Below are 21,500 nucleotides of genomic sequence, written 5' to 3'. Positions count from 1 at the left end.
TCCGCCCACTGGCATAGATTCATGGCCTCCTTGGCTAGAGGGGCGCTCTTGGTACCTCCCTGGCAGTTGACATAGGCCACAGCCGTGGCATTGTCCGACAGGACCCGTACAGGCTTCAACGCCAGTACCGGGATGAACTCCAAAAGCGCCAACCGAATGGCTCTGAGTTCCAGGAGGTTGATAGACCACTTTACCTCTGCAGGAGACCAGAGCCCCTGCGCTGTCCTTCCCAAGCAGTGGGCTCCCCAGCCCGACAAAGAGGCGTCCGTCGTGACGACAAACCACTCCGGGGTCACCAGAGGCATTCCTGCAGACAACTTGTCTGTCTGCGTCCACCAGCTCAGCGCCTTGCGCACTGCTGGGTCCAAGGGAATGCGCACAGCATAATCCTCCGACATCGGAGTCCAGCGCTGCAGCAGAGAGTGTTGTAGTGGTCTCATATGAGCCCTGGCCCAGGGCACTACTTCCATCGTGGCCGTCATAGAACCCAACAGCTGCACATAGTCCCAAGCCCGAAGAGGAGAGGCTACTAGGAACTGGTCCATCTGAGCCTGAAGCTTGACAATCTGATTGTCTGGCAGGAACACTCTGCCCACTTGGGTGTCGAATCGAACTCCCAGATACTCCAGGGACTGAGTTGGGCGCAGCTGGCTTTCCTCCCAGTTGATGATCCACCCCAGGGAGCTCAAAAGAGCAACCACCCGGTTCACAGCTTTGCCACACTCTGCATAAGAGGGGCTCGGATCAACCAGTCGTCCAGATAAGGATGGACTTGTACTCCTTCCTTCCTCAGGAAGGCCGCGATGACCACCATTACTTTGGAGAAGGTCCGCGGAGCAGTAGCCAACCCGAACGGGAGGGCTCTGAACTGGAAGTGTCGGCCCAGTACTGCAAAACGCAGAAAGCGTTGATGAGGAGGCCAGATGGGAAAATGCAAGTATGCTTCCTTGATGTCCAAGGATGCCAGGAACTCTCCTGCCTGCACTGCCGCTATAACAGAGCGGAGGGTCTCCATGCGAAAGAGCCTGATTGACCCCTTGAGGTCGAGGATAGGCCGTACAGAACCTCCTTTCTTTGGTACCACAAAGTAAATGGAGTAACGTCCCTTGCCAAGCTGATTTTCTGGCACCGGAACGACCGCACCCAGGCGGATCAGATTGTCCAAGGTCTGCTGCACTGCCACAGCTTTGACCGGAGACTTGCAGGGAGAGAGTACAAACCCGTCTCTTAAGGGTCGGCAGAACTCTAGCTTGTATCCGTCTCTGATGACTTCCAGCACTCAAGCGTCTGAAGTTATTGTGATCCACTCGCCCAGAAACGAGGACAGCCGTCCTCCAATCTGCACTGGGGCGTGGACCAAGGCCCCGTCATTGGGTACGAGACCCTAGGGGAGGACCGGAGGGAGCACCTCCGGGACGGCGGTCTCTGCGAAAGGAATGCTGCTTGGGGGAGAATTTCCTCTTGAAGGAAGAGGGGGCAGAGGAGCCCGACCTGCCCAGGCGGTACCGACGGGCTTCCTGAAACCGTCCTCTGGAGGTACCGGGGCGAGCACTAGCCCGAGCCCTGACCTCTGGTAACCTCTTGCCCTTAGACGTGCCGAGATCGGTCACGATTTTGTCCAGCTCGACCCGAAAGAGCAGCTTGCCTTTAAAAGGCAATCTAGCCAGGCGGGATTTAGAGGCATGGTCAGCAGACCTATGCTTCAGCCAAAGCCACCGCCGCGCAGAGATTGTATGAGCCATGCCTTTAGCTGAGGCCCTCAAGACATCATACAGCAAGTCTGCCAAATAGGCTAAGCCCGATTCCAGGGCCGGCCAATCAGCCCTCAAGGAATGATCCGAGGGGGAAGCCCGCTGCACCATAGTCAGGCACGCCCTGGCCACATAGGAGCCGCAAACTGAGGCCTGCAAACTTAAAGCAGCCGCCTCAAAGGACGACCTTAAGGTCGCCTCCAATCTTCTGTCTTGGGCGTCCTATAGGGCCGTGCCACCTTCCACTGGCAACGCCGTTTTCTTAGTCACCGCAGTGATTAAAGAAACCACGGTAGGCCACAGATAGGCCTCACGTTCACTTTCAGGCAAAGGATAGAGGCGGGACATAGCCCTAACCACTTTAAGGCTCGCTTCCGGGACATCCCACTGAGCCGAAATTAAGGTGTGCATGGCATCATGCACGTGGAAGGTTCTAGGCGGGCGCTTCGTCCCCAGCATAATGGCAGAGCCAACAGGGGCTGAGGGAGAGACGTCCTCCGGAGAGGAAATCTTCAAAATGCCCATGGCCTGCATTAACAGGTTGGGCAAATCCTCTGAGCTAAAGAGCCGCGCTGTAGAGGGGCCATCCGCTCCATCCGAGCGGGGATCCGTCTCCTCCAAGGAATCCGCAAAGGACCGTTGGGAGAACTCAGATACGCTGCCCTCATCTACATCGGAGGAGACAAAGTCCTCCAAGGCCTGGGAATCAACCCGAGGGCGTTTACCTCCGGGGGCCTCAACCTCTTTACCAGACGAGGGAGCAGGGGCAGCGTTTTGCATAAGGAAGGCCTGATGCAGCAGCAAAACAAACTCGGGGGAGAAACCCTGCATACTGTGCACTTCCGCAGCCTGGGCTACAGCCCTAGACGCACCCTCAACCGGCGCTCGCAAGAGCGGGGGAGAGACATGCTGCGCATCCAAGATGGCGTCTGGCGCGACACTCCGCGAAGGAGCCGCGCGGGAAGAACGGCGCTTAACTTTAGCCGCTTTTGTGCCGTCGCCCAAATTAAGGGCGCTCATGGCATCAATGTCTCCCACCTCAAGGGCGGCCCAAGAAGAAGCCGTCCGAGCCGCGTGGCCGGCCAATATGGCGGAGGCGAGCCGCGGGGGATGGGCGTTTATGGCGGGAAAAACCGCCACACCGGAGGAAGGACCGGGACACTCATCGGTCACGAAACTGTCACCCAACAAGGGCGAATCAGACTTTAAGACCCCCGCATCCCCTCTGGAAGCGCACACGCGATCCGGGGAGCGACTCTTTGCGCTCTCGCCCTCCGACGCCATAGGCCACGTGGAGACCAATCGGGGAACCCCCTGCCCGCTATAAAAGGTAAAAATTACCTGCTGTCCGCTCCGAGCTGTAACGACCTGGTGTCCTAGTGAGTAGCTGCAATAAACGTTTAAATAAACGTCGAAATAAACGCCTTTAAGGACGTTCAAAATTTTTTTTTTTTTTTTAAACGGAGCCAGCGGGAGGGGGGAGAAAAGGAGGGACCTGGCGCCACCAGGTTTGCACTTGCTCAAGAAGAGCCCTCAACCCCCGGCACTCAACAAAACCTAAAAATTAGGCTTGGAGGCCTAGCCAGAGCTGCTGCTGTGTGTGACCACCACCTGCTGAGATAGAGAACATACTGAGGAGTTTCCGGCAGCACATGACCACATATAGGGAGGCAAAGTTTGCTCTCTATCTCCACCTGCTGGTAGATGGACACAACCCACCAGTCTATGGATTGATCAGCATGATGATATGGAATAGTTGGTTACTTTATTTACTGCATCACATTTTATATAAAATTACTGTCGGTTTAATACTGTTTATTCAATCACTCAATTTTTTAAATTAACATGTTTTTTAAAGAATTATTTTACTCTGACATACTTAGCTGATAGTTTAACTATATGAAAGCAGACTTCCAACCAGGTTTCAAGCCCAATTTAACTTCTAATCCCATGGCATTTTTCTATTCATATCACATTTTTGCAACCTTCAAGTTTGCAATCTGAAATGCAAAAGGTTTAGGGTTCTGCAGAAAGTACACAATGCTGAGCAATAAACTCAAATCAGTTGCTGTTAACAACAAATGCTATTAACACACTTTCAGCATCTCCAAAATTGTGCATCTTGAATCTAATGCCAATCTCTGAATTTCTGTTAATAATGTTGGCAAAGGAACAATAAATCCGGCTACTAATGGAAACAAATCAATAAAGAAGCACAAATAATGCATGCTTCATGAATATATTAGTATATCTTGACACACTAAGCAGCAAATAGTAATAAGACCCAGCAAATTCACTAGCTGGTACCAAGATAGTGAAAAAAGTGACAAGAAAAGCATAAAACACCAAAAAGAATGAGGAAATGGATTTTGTCCATAAACTCAAATTGATTAGCTGGCGACACTCTATTAAGATCATTTCAAAAGGCCTGAGCTGTTTTCATATGTGTAAATGCCCAACACATGTAAATATTATTTTAGAAGGTCTATTTACATGTGAAGATACAAACCATGCCTATATTATTTGGTAATCTGGGGGTGGACTTTCTGACATTTTAGCCCTACATCTGGGATGAGGAGGCCGACATTGGACACACTGGCCTCCAATTTGGGCGAGAGGGTCCTTTAATATACTCATGCTCACTGCTGTATGAAAAGTCCATATTTTTTCCACTGACAGTTGTAGGTTATTTTTCTGTGAAAATGGGCCTGCAAAGCTTGTCTTCACATATTTTGCATAACAGCTCGAGAATGCAAAATTTACATAAAAAGTTTTGCAAATGATTACTAAGAGGCATATTTTCAAAGCACTTTGGGAGGCTAAGTTCCATAGGTTTCTATGGAACTTTGGGAGGCTAAGTGCTTTGAAAATGAGATTGTAAGTGACTTTGCAAAAGTATATTTTATGCAAAAAACAGAACACCAGAACTTTGGTACTTTTGTACATTTCCAGATTGTTTGCATTTTTTTTGTGTGTGCAAAGGGCACTGTTGTGAAGTCATTTGGCACATTAGAACATTGAGCTCTTGACGACTGAATACTACTGGCTGCCAACTGTCTACAGTAGGGGTTCTCAACCCAGTCCTTGAGACACACCCAGCCAGTCAGGTTTTCAAGATATCCACAATGAATATGAATATGTATGACATAGATTTGCATGCATTATCTCTATTCTATGCAAATCTATTCCATGTACATTCACTGCGGATACCCTGAAAACCTGGCTGCTCAGGTGTGTCCTGAGGAATGGATTGAGAACCCCTGGTCTAGAGAAATAAATATTAAATAAGTATTCTGACCTTCAGGGCATTAATCAAAAGATGTCTGAGATTTTTAGGTCACCCCTGCTGAGTTTACTCTGTCCCATCAGCAATAAGAATTCAGGTCTTAATTTATAGAAGAGCATGCCTTTGTTATCAAGACAAAACTGTCTTTAAGGCAGGCTTGAAAACCTGGCGGAACAGGCAACTGCATGTACTATAGCTAACCATGGGCCTGAATATCCCCCCTCTTAACACCCAAATTGTTCTTTAAATTGTAACCCATACTCTATATTCTGTATTTTCACTTCTCCCCCCCCCCCCCCCCCCCAGTTAAAATAAAAAAATCTTTCACGGCTTTACAAATGCGGCAAATCAACAAAAATAAACCATGCTATGTATTTCCCCAACATCCTTACAAAAAATTTACAAAAGATTAATATTCACTATATCTATTGTAAAACACTTCAAACTCCTCTTATTGACTTACAAGAGCATTCACCTGCAGCTCCTCAGTACCTCTTCACTCTTACCTCTCCCTACACTCCTCTCCGGGAACTCCATTCACTGGGTAAATCTCTCTTATCTGTACCCTTCTCCTCCACTGCTGACTCCATTCCTTTTACCTTGCTACATCATATACCTGGAGAAGACTTCCTGAGCCGGTACGTCAAGCTCCATCTCTGATGTCTTCAAATCTAGGCTAAAAACCCACCTTTTTGATGCTGCTTTTAACTCCTAACCCTTACTCACTTGTTCAGTACCCGTGTTTTATCATTCCCATCTTAGTAATTCCCCTAGCCCTTATTTGTCCTGTTTGTCCTAATTAGATTATAAGCTCTGTCGAGCACGCACTGTCTCTTCATGTCCAGCGCTGTGTATGTCTAGGAGCACTATAGAAACGATAAGTAGCAGTAGTAGTAGTAGGGAGTGTTCACATCCTGACCTTCAATTTGTATCTAGAAGGCCTAAAGGGTAAAATTAACTATTTAGTCCAATAAACTAAATATGCTCGGTAGCATTAACTGGATCTTTATGTGAAAGCTTACTTTACCACAGGCTCTCATTTTTAACTACATATCTATTTGCTCATTTTTATTATAGCAGGATGTGAATGTCTGCTGATTTGTATCTATTTATGTTGCAATATTATATTTTCTGTGTTGTATCTACTGTCAATGTAATTTGTTTTGTACCAGCATAATATGAATATGATAAAAAAAAAAGAAGTCATAGGTTTGACTCTTGGCTGAGGATAGGACTGTAAATCAAAACTGTAATCAGCTTCTGAAGGAGAGTTCCATCCTCTTGTTACTATGGAGAATGTCTACTAAAGAGTGGTTAACATTTTGCACCTACCTCATGTTATGTGCAAAACTGAACACATAGTAAATGCAAAGCCTTTGCAATAAATGCAGGGTCAGTGCCCAGCATCTAACCTATGTTTACTGCCCTGGAGAAAAGTTACCACAAAGGCACCATATTATTTGCAGTGCCAAAGAGCACTGGAGCACTCACCCTATCAGGTACCACTTATAACGTGGTGATGGCCCACTGTAGGTAAAGATAACAACCTACAGCAGACCAGCAATAGAAGAAAAGTGCAATTTATTCAAAACAAAGCACCTGACGTGGCCACATTTTGCCTCAACAGGCTGAATCCAATTTTATCAAAGCTTTCACCTGAAGCCAATTTCATTCCATAAACAGATTCAGCACCCTTTACACAGAGCAGCTGCACTTCTCAATGCCAGTATGTCAGCAGGTAGGTAAATAAATGTTGAGGCGGCACACCCTCCTCCCTCCACATTCCTGTTTCCCCTATATGATCCAAACCCCTACGTCACAGTCCGTACCCCTCCCTGAAACTCAACCTCCCCCACAACAGCAATCCCAGTCCCAATCACAATGATCTCATCTCTCAGACACAAAGACCCCATCCCCAACAGAAAACTCTGGAATGGCAAATGCCATGACGGAACATTATAAGCCAGATTGAGCCTGCAAATAGGTGGGAAAATGTGGGATACAAATGCAACAAACAAACAAATAAATAAAACATCAACCCCTCTGAGCCCTCCCCTCTCTGTTTGCATAATGATCAAAACTACATGTATATTACATTACAATTAGCATTTACAGGCCGCACATACCCAAAATTTAGGTCAGTGTGACTTACAACAAATAGGGCAAGCCCTACAACATACATATGATACAAATTTCTAAAATAACCAAGTTATTAACAGCTTTTAAAAGGTCAGTTACTCATAACTTATGCTCTCTAGCTTACAAAGAATAGGGCAGACTCTAAAATTTACGTAATATTGAAGCCATAAAATTATCACAATTCAGCACTGTGCAAACTTCTGGAATAAACAGGTTTTTAACAACTTTCGAAAAATCATATAGTTAGACTCATAACATATGTTCTTTGGAAGCATATTCTACCACTTTGCAGCTTGATATGGATCAGTTAAGGAAAATTCTACCTTATAAATTATACATTGAAGTGAAGGAAATTGAAGAATCAAATAACGTCTTGAATTGGTAGCGCAATTCTTACTAAATATAGAGATTAAATTTACCATATATTGTGGTGCTTGGCCATATAAAATTAAAAAAGCAAACAAACATAACAAAAATGTAACATGTTTCCAGTGGAATGTACAAAGCAATGGCATGGCACTTTCACATTTAGTAGTTTTACACATCAGTCGGGCTGCTGTGTTCCGTACTGACTGTAGTCAGCGTTGGATAGATATATGACATCCAACCTATAAAGTGTTACAATGGTCCAAATGTGCCACTATTAGTGTCCATATTACAAGCTGAAATACTCTAGATTCAAAACAAGCCCTAATACATATTAACTTCCACAATAATTTAAACTCCTTTGTTCTTAACAGTTGTACATGGGATTCAAATTGAGCCTGCTTTTAGTGGGAAAGTGCGGGATACAAATAGAATAAATAAATAAATATATATTTTTTTTATTTCAACAAGGTCTTTGTTGAAACAATACTCAATTACAATCAGAGAACTATAGTTTTCTTATACATATAAGAGTCCCCTTATGCATTATACATAATACCTCCATTTTGTAAAGTTTTTCTCCCCCTTATAACCCCCCCACACAAAAGAAAAAAAAAGGGGTTAGAGGGTGAACTTCACAAGTGTATATGCAGTCCAAGCCTCACTCACCCACATAACTTAAGTTACGCACAGACCCCCAAAATCTTTTCCAATGTTTTCATAGAGCTACGTCTGATAGTTGTCAATTTTTCAAATTTGTATACTTTATACACTCTGGTCTTCCACCTAGACAGAGGTGGAGTTCCTCTTGCCTTCCAAGCTGAGGCCAGGGTGATCTTGGCCATCTTTATCAGATGACGAACCAGGATGATCTGATGTTTCTTAAGCTCAGGGATTGCTCTATTCAGAAGAAAGATTCCAGGATCCCACGGAACCTTCAAGCCTGTAATCCACAGTATCTGAAAGCGAATAGCCTTTCAAAAGGCCATCGCCTTGGGGCATGACCGCCAACTATGGCCCATGGTTCCCTAGGTTTCACATCCCCTCCAACACTGAGCAGATGTCTGAGGAAACCACCGCTGCAGGGGTCAGGAGTAAGATACCATCTATAAATAATTTTAACATTGTTTTCCTTAACATTGGAAGTAATTGCTACCTTAACCACTGATTTTTATTTATTTATTTGTTACATTTGTACCCCACATTTTCCCACCTATTTGCAGGCTCAATATTCAATATCATCCCATTCCTCAGGAGTATATGTAACCCCCAGCTCTTCCTCCCACCGAGCTCTGTGTCTCTTCTTAGGTACCCTTAGATCCCGTAAGTAGCCATAAAGCGTACTAACCAAGAATTTTGTAGACCTAAAGTCTTCACATGTATCCTCCAAAAAGGTAAGATCCCCCGTAAGCCTCGCTTTGAACCGGGTGGATGATAACATATGCACCAACTGGATGTAGGCATAATAATGAGACTGGGGTAGGTCAAACTCCCTTGCTAATACTGGAAAAGATATCAATGCATCCTCGCTGTAGAGTAACCCCCACCTATTCAAACCCTTCTGCTCACAAGTTCTATATATTGAGGGAACCATTCCGGAAGGAAATCCAGGTTTGTTGCATATGGGCAACTGAAAGTCCCTTACTGGACTCAGGGAGTCGCAAATCTGAAAAGTATGCATAATAATAAGTGAAACCCCGGTTTGCAAAAATCTATGTCTACGTGGAAACCACATTAAGTATTTCAACAACACCTGGCCAACCTGCTTTTGTTCAATTTGTACCCATAGTTTATCAGGATTGTTTTGAAACCACTCAATCACCGAGCGTCCCTGAGCTGCTCGGTAATAGTTCCACAAGTCCAGAACCCTCAGCCCCCCACATCCAGCGTCCCGGAAAATAACCCTACGTGACAACCACGGCTTCTTTCCCCCCCAAATAAATTTGATCACTACCCCTTGGAATTCCTCAATAACCTTCCGAGGCACCTTAGCTGGCAGCACTTGGAACAGGTACAGCAATCTGGGTAACACATTCATTTTGATAGTGGAGATACAATCAAACCAGGACAAGCTTTGCTGTTTCCATCGCTCTAAGTCCTTTTTTATAGTTAATAGTAATTTGGGATAGTTAGGTGCATATAGTTGCGAATAGTCAGAAGTCACCCAAACCTGAGTGTTTCTAGATCTTAACAGCTGATGCAGTATCTTCTATATCATCACTCTGGAGAAAGGGCAAATCTGATCCGTGGTAATATCAACCAGTGCTTTAAATGTTTTGAAGTGTTGTATCAGACAACACAGCATTTACAATCAGATCATAGAAAGAACAACAATATATCAAATCAAAAGCCATCTAGAGCAGTTAAGTAAAAATAAATACTTAAAGTTCAAGAGAGCATCACATTAACCATGTAACAGACCTATTAAAATTGCAAAGAATATCACTGTATAAAAGCATTTTAAGAAACACATTTAATCAGATCTTATTTTGTATGACTGGTTCTTTCTCTCTCAGTACTTGTTTTTTTTACTAGCAGGGACAGCAGCACTATGAGTTAATTTGATACATATTTCTTCAAAAATAAAATGAGAACTTGGCATTCAACGTTACATTAATCATACTGTAGATGAACTGACAGAAATTTTGCGAAAGGCAAGGACACATTAGATCATATTTGACCTACATCATCATGTTTACAATCGTTTCCAATAGCACTGTACAAATTGAGTTTTTTGTAAGTAACTTAGGTTTGATGGATGTGCACATAAAGCAATTTCGTACCTGCAGTTTGTTACTCCCTAAAGACTGCACCCTAACAGTCAGGCATTGCACACCCAGGCTTTATAACTTTGGAATTCGTTGCTGGATGATGTGGCTAAAGTAGTTAGCATAGCTGGGTATAAAAAATGTTTGGACAAATTCTTGTAGGGAAAATGTAGAAGGCATTATTAAAGTAGACCTGAGGGAAGTCACTACTTAACCCTGGAGGTAAGTAGCATGGGAACTAACTACTTTTTGAAATCCTGCTAGGCACCTGTGGCCTAGATTGGCCACTGTTGGAACAGAATACTGGGCACAAAGGATCTTTGGTCTGACCTAACATGGCCATATTTAACATTTTTAATTTCTCATAGTTCAAGAACCATTAGGTGGGTATTACAATTGTTGACACCAACTGGGTTCCGCTCTTTTAGACAGAGATAAAACAAAAGAAAATGAACTCCTAAATAGGAGAGACTTATTATTTCAGCATTAAAGTACCACTTTATAACTTTAGTAGTACAATGAATCCTTAGTTTTATAATCTAACTAGAAGTAAGGTCTGTTATAAAATAAAGGGGAAGAATGCAAGGCTTGACAAAAACAGAAGTACAAAATCTCTCACCCAACTCAAGTAACCAAAGCACAGCAAAGGTGACACCAAAATATCAGGAGCTTGATGATGTGTAGTCATATAAAACTTTTATTTCAAACATCCAATGGACTTGACACGAATCGTGTTTCGGACACAAAGGCCTGCCTCAGGAGTATTTTCAATATGGATGTGTTTAACATGTTAGCACTCATATACCATTAGATTGTCACTACACCTTTACATATGTCATATAATCGCTCAAACTACCATAGCCACTGGTCTGTTTTTTTTTTTTTTTTTAAATCAATAATACACATTTTGTTATAAATAGGTACAACACAGAGGAGTAGTGTGCACTATTTGAGGTACAGGTTGCAATACTGACAACATTGTCCCTGAAACAAACAAACAAAAAGTAAAACACATGAACAACAAAAAATCCTATCAATGACATGAGAAACAAACCAAAAATGGTTGGCTAGCACATCCTACTCCTGGAAGCCATCTGGGCACAGGAAAAGGGGTGGGGAGGATTACATGCAAAAATGAAAAAAATGAATGGAATGCAGATGTAAGATGTGTTGGGATACTTGACTGTTGGTTTGTTTAGATGTTATGCTCCTTATGTTGTACACTTATTATGTGTTTTTTCCCCTCTTTCCCCTCCCCCTAGTTTTGGGCTCTTTTTACAAAGCTACGGTACCGATTCCTGTGTGGCAAATGTGATGAAACCCATAGGAACTGAATGGGCGTCATCGCATTTACCACACCGGGAATCACTACTGCGGCTTTGCAAAAAGAGCCCTATAATTAGGTATGAATGACTTTTGTCCACTTCTTCTTTCCTATCACTTAATGGTGTTCTTTTCTACAATATGTTTTTAGCCTGTATACTGCCTTCATCTCATTGGAAAGGCGGTATAGAAAGTTTTTAATAAATTTTAATAAAGAGAGTTGAAAACAAAAACAAAAAAATACACATAAAATAAGCCACTGCTTTTTTTTGATAATATAAAGGAAATATTCAAACTTACGCAAACACTGGTCTGACAACATTGTTCATGTTTCCAAAAGCTGCTCGGCCGAGCAATTCTCTGAAGCAATTTTCAGCCAGCACAGATGGGTTCTCCTCTTTATCTCCTGCTGAAGGGGAAGATGGAGGGCCTATTTGACTGGAAAGGAAAATAAGTCAGTTTTAATCCTATTTGCTCAATATCATGACTAATATTGCACTCCCCCTACCCTCCTACCTTACTTACTGGAAGAATTTCTGTGTTTCAGAGACTGTATGAAATACAGATCCTACTGTGTTTGAAATCGGCAGTATTTCAAGTTTAATAAACAAGCATTATAAGCTAAATCAATTAAATGCATTTCAAGTCTGATAATACATATTAGATTCTTATCCGAGTCCCATTAAACTTTAATTCTCAGCCTTCAACTTGTCAAAAGTGCTCACACAATCACAGTGTAGCCCACAGCACCATCAAAATGTTCAGAGCTTTCTATTATGAATGCTTAAAAGTTTTCTACAATAAAAATTACTTGCAAACTTAAGGCCCTTTTAAACAAGCTGAGATAAGCAGCTAGTGATCACAATTGTGTGTGGATAGTATGCTTAGTCCTCAAAGTTATTGGCTGTTTATTGCTCTATGGGGAAGAGAAGCCAGGAATTAGGTCATGCTCACTGCCTCAGTGTCCCTACCTCATACCAGACCAAAAGATGCCCACATTTTCCGTGGTATCTCTGCTGCTGGTAATGCTCTGTTGCAGGGGCGTAGCCAGACCTCGGTGGGAGGGGTGTCCAGAGCCTGAGGTGGGGGGGAACATTTTAGCCCGCCTCCTACAACCACTGATCCCCCTGCCACTTTCGACCCCCCCTCCCGCCGCAACTGAAGACCCTCCCCTGTCGTCGTCGCCAGGTACCCCAGCAAAGTCTTCTTCAGTGCCGGTCTCCAACGCGTTCGCTGATCTGTTTCTGTGAGTCCTGACTGACATCCTGCATGCACGTAACGTGCAGGACGTGCATGCAGGACGTCAGGAGTCAGGACTCATAGAAACAAATCAACGAACGCGCCGGAGACTGGCGCTGAAGACTTCAGCTGGTGGGGGCTAGGGACCCCCGCCAGCAAAGGTACCTGGTGGCGGCGGCAAGGGGGAGAGTCTGCGGCAGCAAGGGGGGGGGGGTTGAAAGTGGAGGGTCGAAAGTAGAGGGAGCCAGGGCTAAATCTGTGGTGGCCCATGCCCCGTTGGCCCCACCTAGCTACGCCTCTGCTATGTAGCTGGAGCCTACTACTTCTCTGGCCTGTGAAACATTATCTAGAGCTAAGGATTCAGCTGGCTCAGCCTGGTCTACAAGAAGAGACAGCATTCTGACCAAGGTGAGAACTAAAGATACTCAGCTAACTACAACAGAAGATATGGCATGAAAACACCAAGAGTTTGTCATTTTGGAACAGAGTCTAGAAAAGATGGTGGGAAGTGGGGCTGCAGCCTTGGCATTACCCCTGAATTTCCTGAAACTAGGCAACTTGATAGTTCCCAGATAAGTGTGGAAGCTTTTCAAACAGTTTGATTCAACCTAGGGCCCGATGAACAAAGCACCAAGCTTGCAACATTTGCTTTAGCCCGGTCGTAGCTGGACTAAAGCAAAGGTTATTAAGCATCTAATGCACAAAACTGTTCTGCATGGCTTTAACTGTTCACCACAGCAGCTACCAATAATCCAATGCAAATGTATTACAATGAGCTTAATAGTATTAAAATGAGCATTCCTTGCGATGCACAGAAAGGAGCACCTATCTTTAATGCACAAAATTGTCTGGCAGATCTGGAGCTGTCTTTGTGTGAGGGCGACTTCTGGGAGGAGCACTCTGCTTGTATTTTTCAATAGCATGAGCAGGAGGAGCAAAACAGGAAAGCATAGAACAGCTTAGAGGGGCAGAGAAACATAAGCAGACAGCCAGTAGGCTGGGGAAAGCTTCTATGATGTCAGCTGGAGAGCTTTCAGCAAGGAGGAGAATCCCAAGCATGCCAGCAAAATCAATCATGGCAGTCAGAGACAGCAAGTAAGCTGTAGGAGAAATGTGCAGGAGGAAGGTGGAGCCAGCATCAGAGAGCTGCAGGGTAAAGGAGAAAGCACAGCAGCATAGAGATAAAATGATTCCTGTGCATGCGCAGAACATGGACACTTACCGAGAGACTGTTCTGTGCACATGCTAGGTACTTTCCCTACCAAGCCACTTGCAGAATTTCCTTTGAGCATCGGTCGCTGTTTAGAAATTATTAAGTTCAACCGCGGTTATAAACGCATGCAGTATTTTACGACAACTTTTGATCATCGGGGCCCTAAGGTCTTCACCTTAGAAAATATTTGGGAACTCTCGATAATATAGAAAAAACATTTTTTCTGGGTAGAATGTGTTGCTGTTTCAGCAAATGGACAGCATTTCAGGTAAAAAAAAAAAAACAGTTATCTGAAAATTACTTGAAATTAAACATCAAGTTGGCAATTATTCATTATATGATCAGTTTAGAGTGACTGTGAGATAAACTGTTCAATATTCAAGCTGGTATTATATTTGTAGCATTGTGGGAATAAAACAGTGCAAGTTTTAGAAGAAAAAGTAATGTTAATACATGAGTCTATAGGAGAAGAGTGGGAAATTTGGAGAATGCTCAAAGGAAGCAAAGTCTGATCTATAAATTTTCCTAAATCAACTTCAGTACCTACAAGAATTGCCTACCTATCTCTAGAGTTTATTGTTTGCCTCTTTTTAATGAACAAGTGTTTGTGTATGTGTGTGTGTGGGGGGGGGGGGGGGGGGGGATCCAAGATGGTGCCTTGAGGGAGGACACGTCCACCAGAGCTCATTTCTTATCTTAGTAATACAAACAAAAAAATAGGAAAGAGAGGCTGGGTTCCTTGTCAGTAGTTGCCCAGAACCCTTTCTCCTATTTCAGTTTCTACAATGGATGCCTTTGTTGTGCAGAATGCCCTAATGAGGGAAAGCTCATTGGGGAAATCACAGGAGTATCAGTAGCATTGGCTCCCCTTGAGTGCAGTATCTCACTGACCCCAAAAGAGCAGAATCCCTCCAGTGAACTCAGAGAACATGTGAAGGAAGGACGCCAAGTAGTATGTGGCACAAAATGTTGCGATTTCCTCCCCTTTTCTTCCGGAGAGGTTGGAAGGCATGGTGGAGTACATCCTGGACAGAAGAGGCACTCTAGAGATGAAGAAGCAAACCGGAGGGACTGTAGTTCCAATGTTAATGGCATTCTGAAGCTAGAGATTACTAGTGTGTCATCTAAATGTGCGCGCTTAGAAATAGTTTGTCAAAGGTTTCAGCACAAGAATGTTTAAATGCTATATAACTGAAACGATTCCACCCGTCTGCCCCACCAATTTCAAGAGCTTTCTATCTTCCATCTTTTATAAAGTAGCCTGGTGAGAACAGTCAAGATAGTTTTACTCCAATTTCAGAAAACAGTTTGGACTCTACTGCCTTTATAGAATCTTCTAGATATGAGGTGGCAATACCATCTACCTTACTTGTTATGACGTTGATGAAAAATAGTTGCCTCTAAGTCTGAGGGTGGAGGGCATGGAATTCCACAATATAGGGCCTGCAACTGAAAAAGCAGATTCACAAGTAATTTTTAATCAGGCTATCTAAACTGGAGGCACAGGTACTAAATTTGCACCTGTGGAATGCAACACCGTAGCATGTGAAACAAGCACTAATCATTAATTAAACTTTCTGGTAAAGAATGAAGATTGCTATAATGTATTAAAGCAAAAGAATATTAGACTTCATGGTAGACTGAAAAAAAGTCTGTGGGAAAATGTAAGCAAAACCTTTAACTGAGTGACTAATGATCTCCGTCATCCACCCACAGCTGAAATCTTATTATGTAGGCGAAAGAGAAATTAGAAACCCAGTAAGTTGGTAGAAGCAGATGGCTCCTGGGTAAAAAAAAAAGTTTCTGTAGAAACTAATTACAACATTGCTCCCCACATTGCTTCAATCTCAACTGGATGCCATAAACTAGAAGGAAATTTAACTTGTAATATATTCTACACAATATCATATGACAATAAAAACAATCTACTATCAAATTTCACTTCTGATATGATTAACACTGATTGTAACCAATGAACAGATCACAAAAATGGTTCCTAAATATTCAAATGATAAATGGAAACTTGTAGAAACTGTTTTTGGTTTTTTTTTAATCCTTCTTTGAAACCTGTTACTGTACAGAACATTGGGGGGGGGGGGGGGGGGGGGGAGGTTTGATGAGGAAAAAGCAGAGCAGCTGCAAACATATTTCTATTCAGTGTTTGAGGAAAAGCTAGGAGCAGGAACGCCAAAAACAGCCATAAACAGAAACAGAAGTGAAGAACAACGTGAGTGATTTTCAGAAGACTGTTCCTGAGCAGCTAGCGAAATTAGAAGTAAATGAAGATATCGGGCTGGCTGGGATACATCTGTGGGTATTGAAGGAACTTAGGCCTTGATGTCTGACCTTTGCAATGCTTCTTCAGAGTCAGAAGTGGTCCTGGATGACTGGGGAGAGGCAGATGTGGTTCTTCTTTACAACAGCAGAACTGAGGAGGAGAGTGGGAACTACAGACTGGTTAGTCTGACCTCTGTGGTGAGTAAATTAATAGAACTGCTGCTAAAATTGAGAATAGTGCAGTTTACAGAATCCAGTGGCTTACAGAATCTGAGACAGTATGATTTTACTAAAGGCAGGCCTTAGATTAATCCGATCAATGTCTTTGACTGGGTGACAAGAGAGTTAGATCAGGAGAGACAGCTACACTTTGGTGTGCTTTGATTTCAGCAAAGCTTTTCACATGATTCTATATGGGCAACATAGAAATAAACAGTGTCCTTCATATGGGGCCCTAAAGTGACTATTAGAAATCAGTTTATTAGGAGGTGACATAACATTGTGGCAAATGGAGTTCACTCTGAAGAAAGGGGCAAAAGTGCCACAAAGATTGGTCCTTTGTCCATTTCTTTTCAACAGTTCTGCAAGCAAAACAGCAAAAGAGCTATCGGAAAAGGTTTGCCTTCTTGCAGCTTTAACAAAACCTGCAATAGGACAGACACCATGGAAGGTGTGGATAACGTGAGGAGGGATCTATACAATCATGGGAAATTGTTTGAAACATGGGATGCTTAAAAAAATGTAGGGCTATGTATTTGGGTTGCTAAAACGCACAGGAATAATACAGTAACGAGTGAAATGATTTTGTGCACAAAATAATAGTGGTGTTTGGTGGTGATCATATCAGATGATCTTAAGGTAGCCAGATAGGTAGACAAGGCAATGGCAAAAGTTAGAAATTCCTGGGTACATAGGGAGATGAATAGACAACAGGAAAGTAGGTGATAATGCCTTTATGTAAGCCTCTGATAAGACCTCAACTGGAGTACAATGTGCATGTGAGGGAGGCATCCTTGGAAACACTCCCTGAGGTTGCAGTTCAGCCACCTCACAGCAGGTGGCAGAAAACCTGCTGGGTCAGAGGCTGAACTGGAGAGCCAAGGTAGGTAGTAGAGAGGTTAGGCTGCTTGGTCAGTAGGGCAAGGCTTGACAGTGAGCAAGAGGTAAAACCCCTATAGCAGGAAAGAACCACCCTGGAGTGTGGGTCCACACAGCCTATATGTAAGTTACCAAAAGCTGATATAAGGTTGGCTAAGCTTGACTTTAAGCTTCAAAAGGATCCTGTTCTTAAGATCTGGCTGGAGGCAGACCTGTGTGGAAAAACCTGCCAAGCAGATGTTTGTGTGTGTATATACTGTGGGTTTAAGGCTGAGAATCATAAGCCTGTGTAAAGTTGTCTATGAAGTAAAGAGACTATATTCTTTATTCACTGTATCTGTGGGATAACAGGCTTCAGCAGTTGTTTATGGGAGTTTTGTTTCACTTCTTCCTTTGTCTGGCTGTACTTTTATGAAGGCCTCCTGCCCCAACTTGGTTCACAATCACATATGGTGGCAGCTTGGTGGATTTTTGTGCCTCCTGTAGAAGAGACTACCCATGGATCTCCAAGGCTGGGGGCCAGTGGCGTTCCTAGCGTTGATGACACCCGGGGCGGATCGCCGATGTGCTCCCCCCCCCCCCCCGGCGAAATGACACCCCCCCCCCGGGTGCACGCCGCTAGGGGGGGGTGCCGTGGCGTGCGCCTGTCGGCTGCGAGTTCGAATTGCTACGCTAAATTCTCTCGTTCGCTGCAGCTCCCTCCCTCTGCCCCGGAACAGGAATCCGGGGCAGAGGGAGGGAGCTGCAGCGAACGAGAGAATTTAGCGTAGCGATTCAAACTCGCAGCCGACAGGCGCGCGCCGCGGCACCCCCCAGCGGCGTGCACCCGGGGCGGACCGCCCCCACCTTGGTACGCCACTGCTGGGGGCCTCAGTACAGTTTGGGAGGTAGTGGGAGAGCTTTGTAGTAAAGGCTAAGAAGATTAGCTCTGTCTTAGAGACGGAAAGTACAACGTTAATAAACGCTAGACAAGCAGGTTTTATTTTCTCTGGGTTTTGGAAAGGTGTGCAGTGATGTAGTGCAGCATGTAAACTCTGACTTGGAGTGCACAGGAAGACTGGCCAGGAGGGGCCAGAGAAGTGCTGCAGAGTATGTTTGAGGTTGTTGTGCAAACCACACCTTAGTAGGAAAGGTGGCAAGGTGGAAAAAGGGGGAAAGCAAGTACTTTGAAAGCTGTTCCCTGTTGAAAGCACATAGTGAGAGAAAGTGTGTTGTGGCTTCAGATTGAGCTACAAACAGCAAAGAACTGAAAGCAGGAAGCTTGAATGAGCTGCAGTCTGCACCTGAGAATAATTAGAAAGTGGTCAGAAGCAGAGAAAGCTTCCATACAAAAGTAAAAATAAGAGTTGCTGCTGGTGCTGGAGCAGCCAGGAAAGCTGGTCCAGACTCTAGGAGTGGAGCAGGAACAGGAACTGCTATTGAGAAGCTGGCTCTTGGAAACTGCAGAACAGAAAAGTATAACGTTGTAAGCTGTACACATAGAAAGGTTTTGAAAGCTGAACTACTGCCAGAAAAGCTGCAGCTGGGGCAGTTCAGGGACATGATTTGGAGTGAAAGTTACAGCAGAACTGTGAGCTGGGTGTCCTAAACCAAGGCCAGCTCCTGAATACACAGCAGACCAGAGGGAGTAAAAGACTCCAAGCTGTGGCTTGAAGATAGAAGCAGTTATTCCAAGCCAGTAATCCAACATACACTGGTGGGGGACCAGTGAGTGTGTCTTCAGGGTTGAAGAATTAACATAATAAATGACGGCAGAAAAAGACCTGCATGGTCCATCCAGTCTGCCCAACAAGACAAACTCATATGTGCTACTTTTTGTGTATACCCTACTTTGATTTGTACCTGTCCTCTTCAGGGCACAGACCGTATAAGTCTGTCCAGCACTATCCCCGCCTCCCACCACTGGCTCTGGCACAGACCGTATAAGTCTGCCCAGCACTATCCTCGCCTCCCACCACCGGCTGGCTCTGCCACCCAATCTCGGCTAAGCTCCTTAGGATCCATTCCTTCTGAATAGCATTCCTTTATGTTTATCCCACGCGTGTTTGAATTCTGTTACCGTTTTCATTTCCACCACCTCCCGCGGGAGGGCATTCCAAGCATCCACTACTCTCTCCGTGAAAAAATACTCCCTGACATTTTTCTTGAGTCTGCCCCCCTTCAATCTCATTTCATGTCCTCTCGTTCTACCGCCTTCGCACCTCCGGAAAAGGTTCGTTTGCGGAATTAAGACTGAGTTCGATTCCCACTTCAGGCACAGGCAGCTCCTTGTGACTCTGGGCAAGTCACTTAACCAGTGGTGTGCTGGAGCCGGCTCGCACCGGCTCGCAAGAGCCGGTTGTTAAATTTTCTTCCGGCTTGCGAGCCGGTTGTTGAAAATAGTGAGCCGGCTCTGGCTCTCCTCCCTCCCTCCGGATCCGCCTCACCGCCCGCTTGTTTCATGAATTCTTCGGGGCAGGCAGTCTTGCCTGCCCGCTTCCAGCGCTGACTGTCCTCCCTTGCCAATTTGCCCTTTAAAAATGGCCGCCGAGACTTCGGCTGAAGTCTCGGCGGCCATTTTGAAGCGCGAGTCGGCAAGGGAGGACAGTCGGCGCTGGAAGTGGGCAGGCAAGACTGCCTGCCCCGAAGAATTCAAAAAACAAGCGGGCGGTGAGGGACCGGATCGGGAGGGAGGGTGGGAGGGAGGAGAAGAATTCACGAAACAACTCGGGAGGGGGTGGCAGGGGGGAAAAGGGAGTCGCTGCTGGGCATAGGTGGATGGAGGGGGTTCCTGGGTATGGGTGCATGCAGGGCAGGGGAGAGGAGGGTACATTGCTGGACATGGGTGCATGCAGGGCAGGGGAAAGGAGGGTCACTGCTGGACATGGGTGCATGCAGGGGAGAGAGGAGGGTCACTGCTGGACATGGGTGCATGCAGGGGAGAGAAGGGTCATTGCTGGACATCTGGGTGCATGCAGGGCAGGGCACGGCAGAGGAGGGTCGCTGGGTATGGGTGCATGCAGGGCAGGGGAGAGGAGGGGAGAGAGAAGAAATGCTGGACATGGATGGAGGGGAGAGAAGAGTGAGGAAGGAGATGAGATGAGGGAAAAGGAAGAGAGGAGAAAAACTGCACATGGATGAAGAAAATAGGCAGAAGCTGAGGACCAGAAATGAAGAAGAAAGGAGGAAAGAAATAAATGGAAAGGAAGCCCTGGAAATGGAGTTAAGAGGACAGATAGCAGCAGAATCGGATACTGGGCCAGCATGATCAGAAAAACAGTCACCAGACAACAAAGGTAGAAAAAAAAATCATTTTATTTTCATTATAGTGTTTGGAATATGTTCACTTTGAGAATCAGGTGCTCAACATTAAAAGTTTATATTTATTTACTTATTTATGGCATTTTATCCCACATTAAACGTGAATTAGATTGGAACCTGGGATCATTTAAATTTTTTCCTGGAGAGAGTAATGCATTGCCCCCCCCCCCCCCCCCCCCCCCCCGGCTATAGCCAGCTCTGCAATTTTTTTTGGGGGGGGGGCGCTGAGGTGGACGGGGGGCGCAGTGGTGGACACCACTGCACTTAACCCTCCATTGCCCCATGTAAGCCGCATTGAGCCTGCCATGAGTGGGAAAGCGGGGGTACAAATGTAACAAAAAATAAAATAAAAATAACTACAGGATGGGCATTTGGGACCAAGAATGGCAAGAAACGAGGTTAGCCCTACAGCAATGCCCTGTAAATTCGGAGGATTACTGGCCCTGGGAGTGGGGCATAGCTGAGGAACAAGAAAAGGCCAAAAAGAGGACCATGAAACAGTCACAGGGGTGGCTGGTAAAGAGCCTACTGGGGTAGCCAAAAAGTCCCCAGGAGGAAGGAAGATAAGAGAGTCTCCAAAAGGGAGCAAATTAAGTAACTTCTTTAAGCTCTTTGACTTTTGGCAGGTCAAGTGCCCTGTCAAAAGCAGGAAGACAGAAGCCAGAGAAGTGGCTGGGCAACAAAGGAGAGTGATGCCTGAGCGAGGGAGTGAGTTACAACCCAAACCCAGAAGCCCCGAG

The 21,500-nt window shown here is 44.8% G+C and overlaps 1 protein-coding gene across 4 annotated transcripts in view; it reads right to left on the bottom strand.

Annotated features, from left to right (window-relative positions):
* EFR3A (EFR3 homolog A) overlaps positions 1-21,500 on the bottom strand; it is a 384,301-nt gene that overhangs the window by 129,109 nt on the left and 233,692 nt on the right. For all 4 annotated transcript variants that reach the window (XM_030219255.1, XM_030219247.1, XM_030219262.1 and 1 more), the window contains one exon: positions 11,934-12,071. In XM_030219255.1, coding sequence (XP_030075115.1) covers positions 11,934-12,071 — 138 coding nt within the window. The remainder of the gene's footprint in view (positions 1-11,933; positions 12,072-21,500) is intronic.

This window comes from Microcaecilia unicolor, chromosome 1 (assembly GCF_901765095.1).
Source record: "Microcaecilia unicolor chromosome 1, aMicUni1.1, whole genome shotgun sequence".
Taxonomy (NCBI): Eukaryota; Metazoa; Chordata; class Amphibia; order Gymnophiona; family Siphonopidae; genus Microcaecilia; species Microcaecilia unicolor.
Note: the sequence above shows the minus strand (reverse complement) of the source record. Positions and strands in the feature narration are given on the sequence as shown.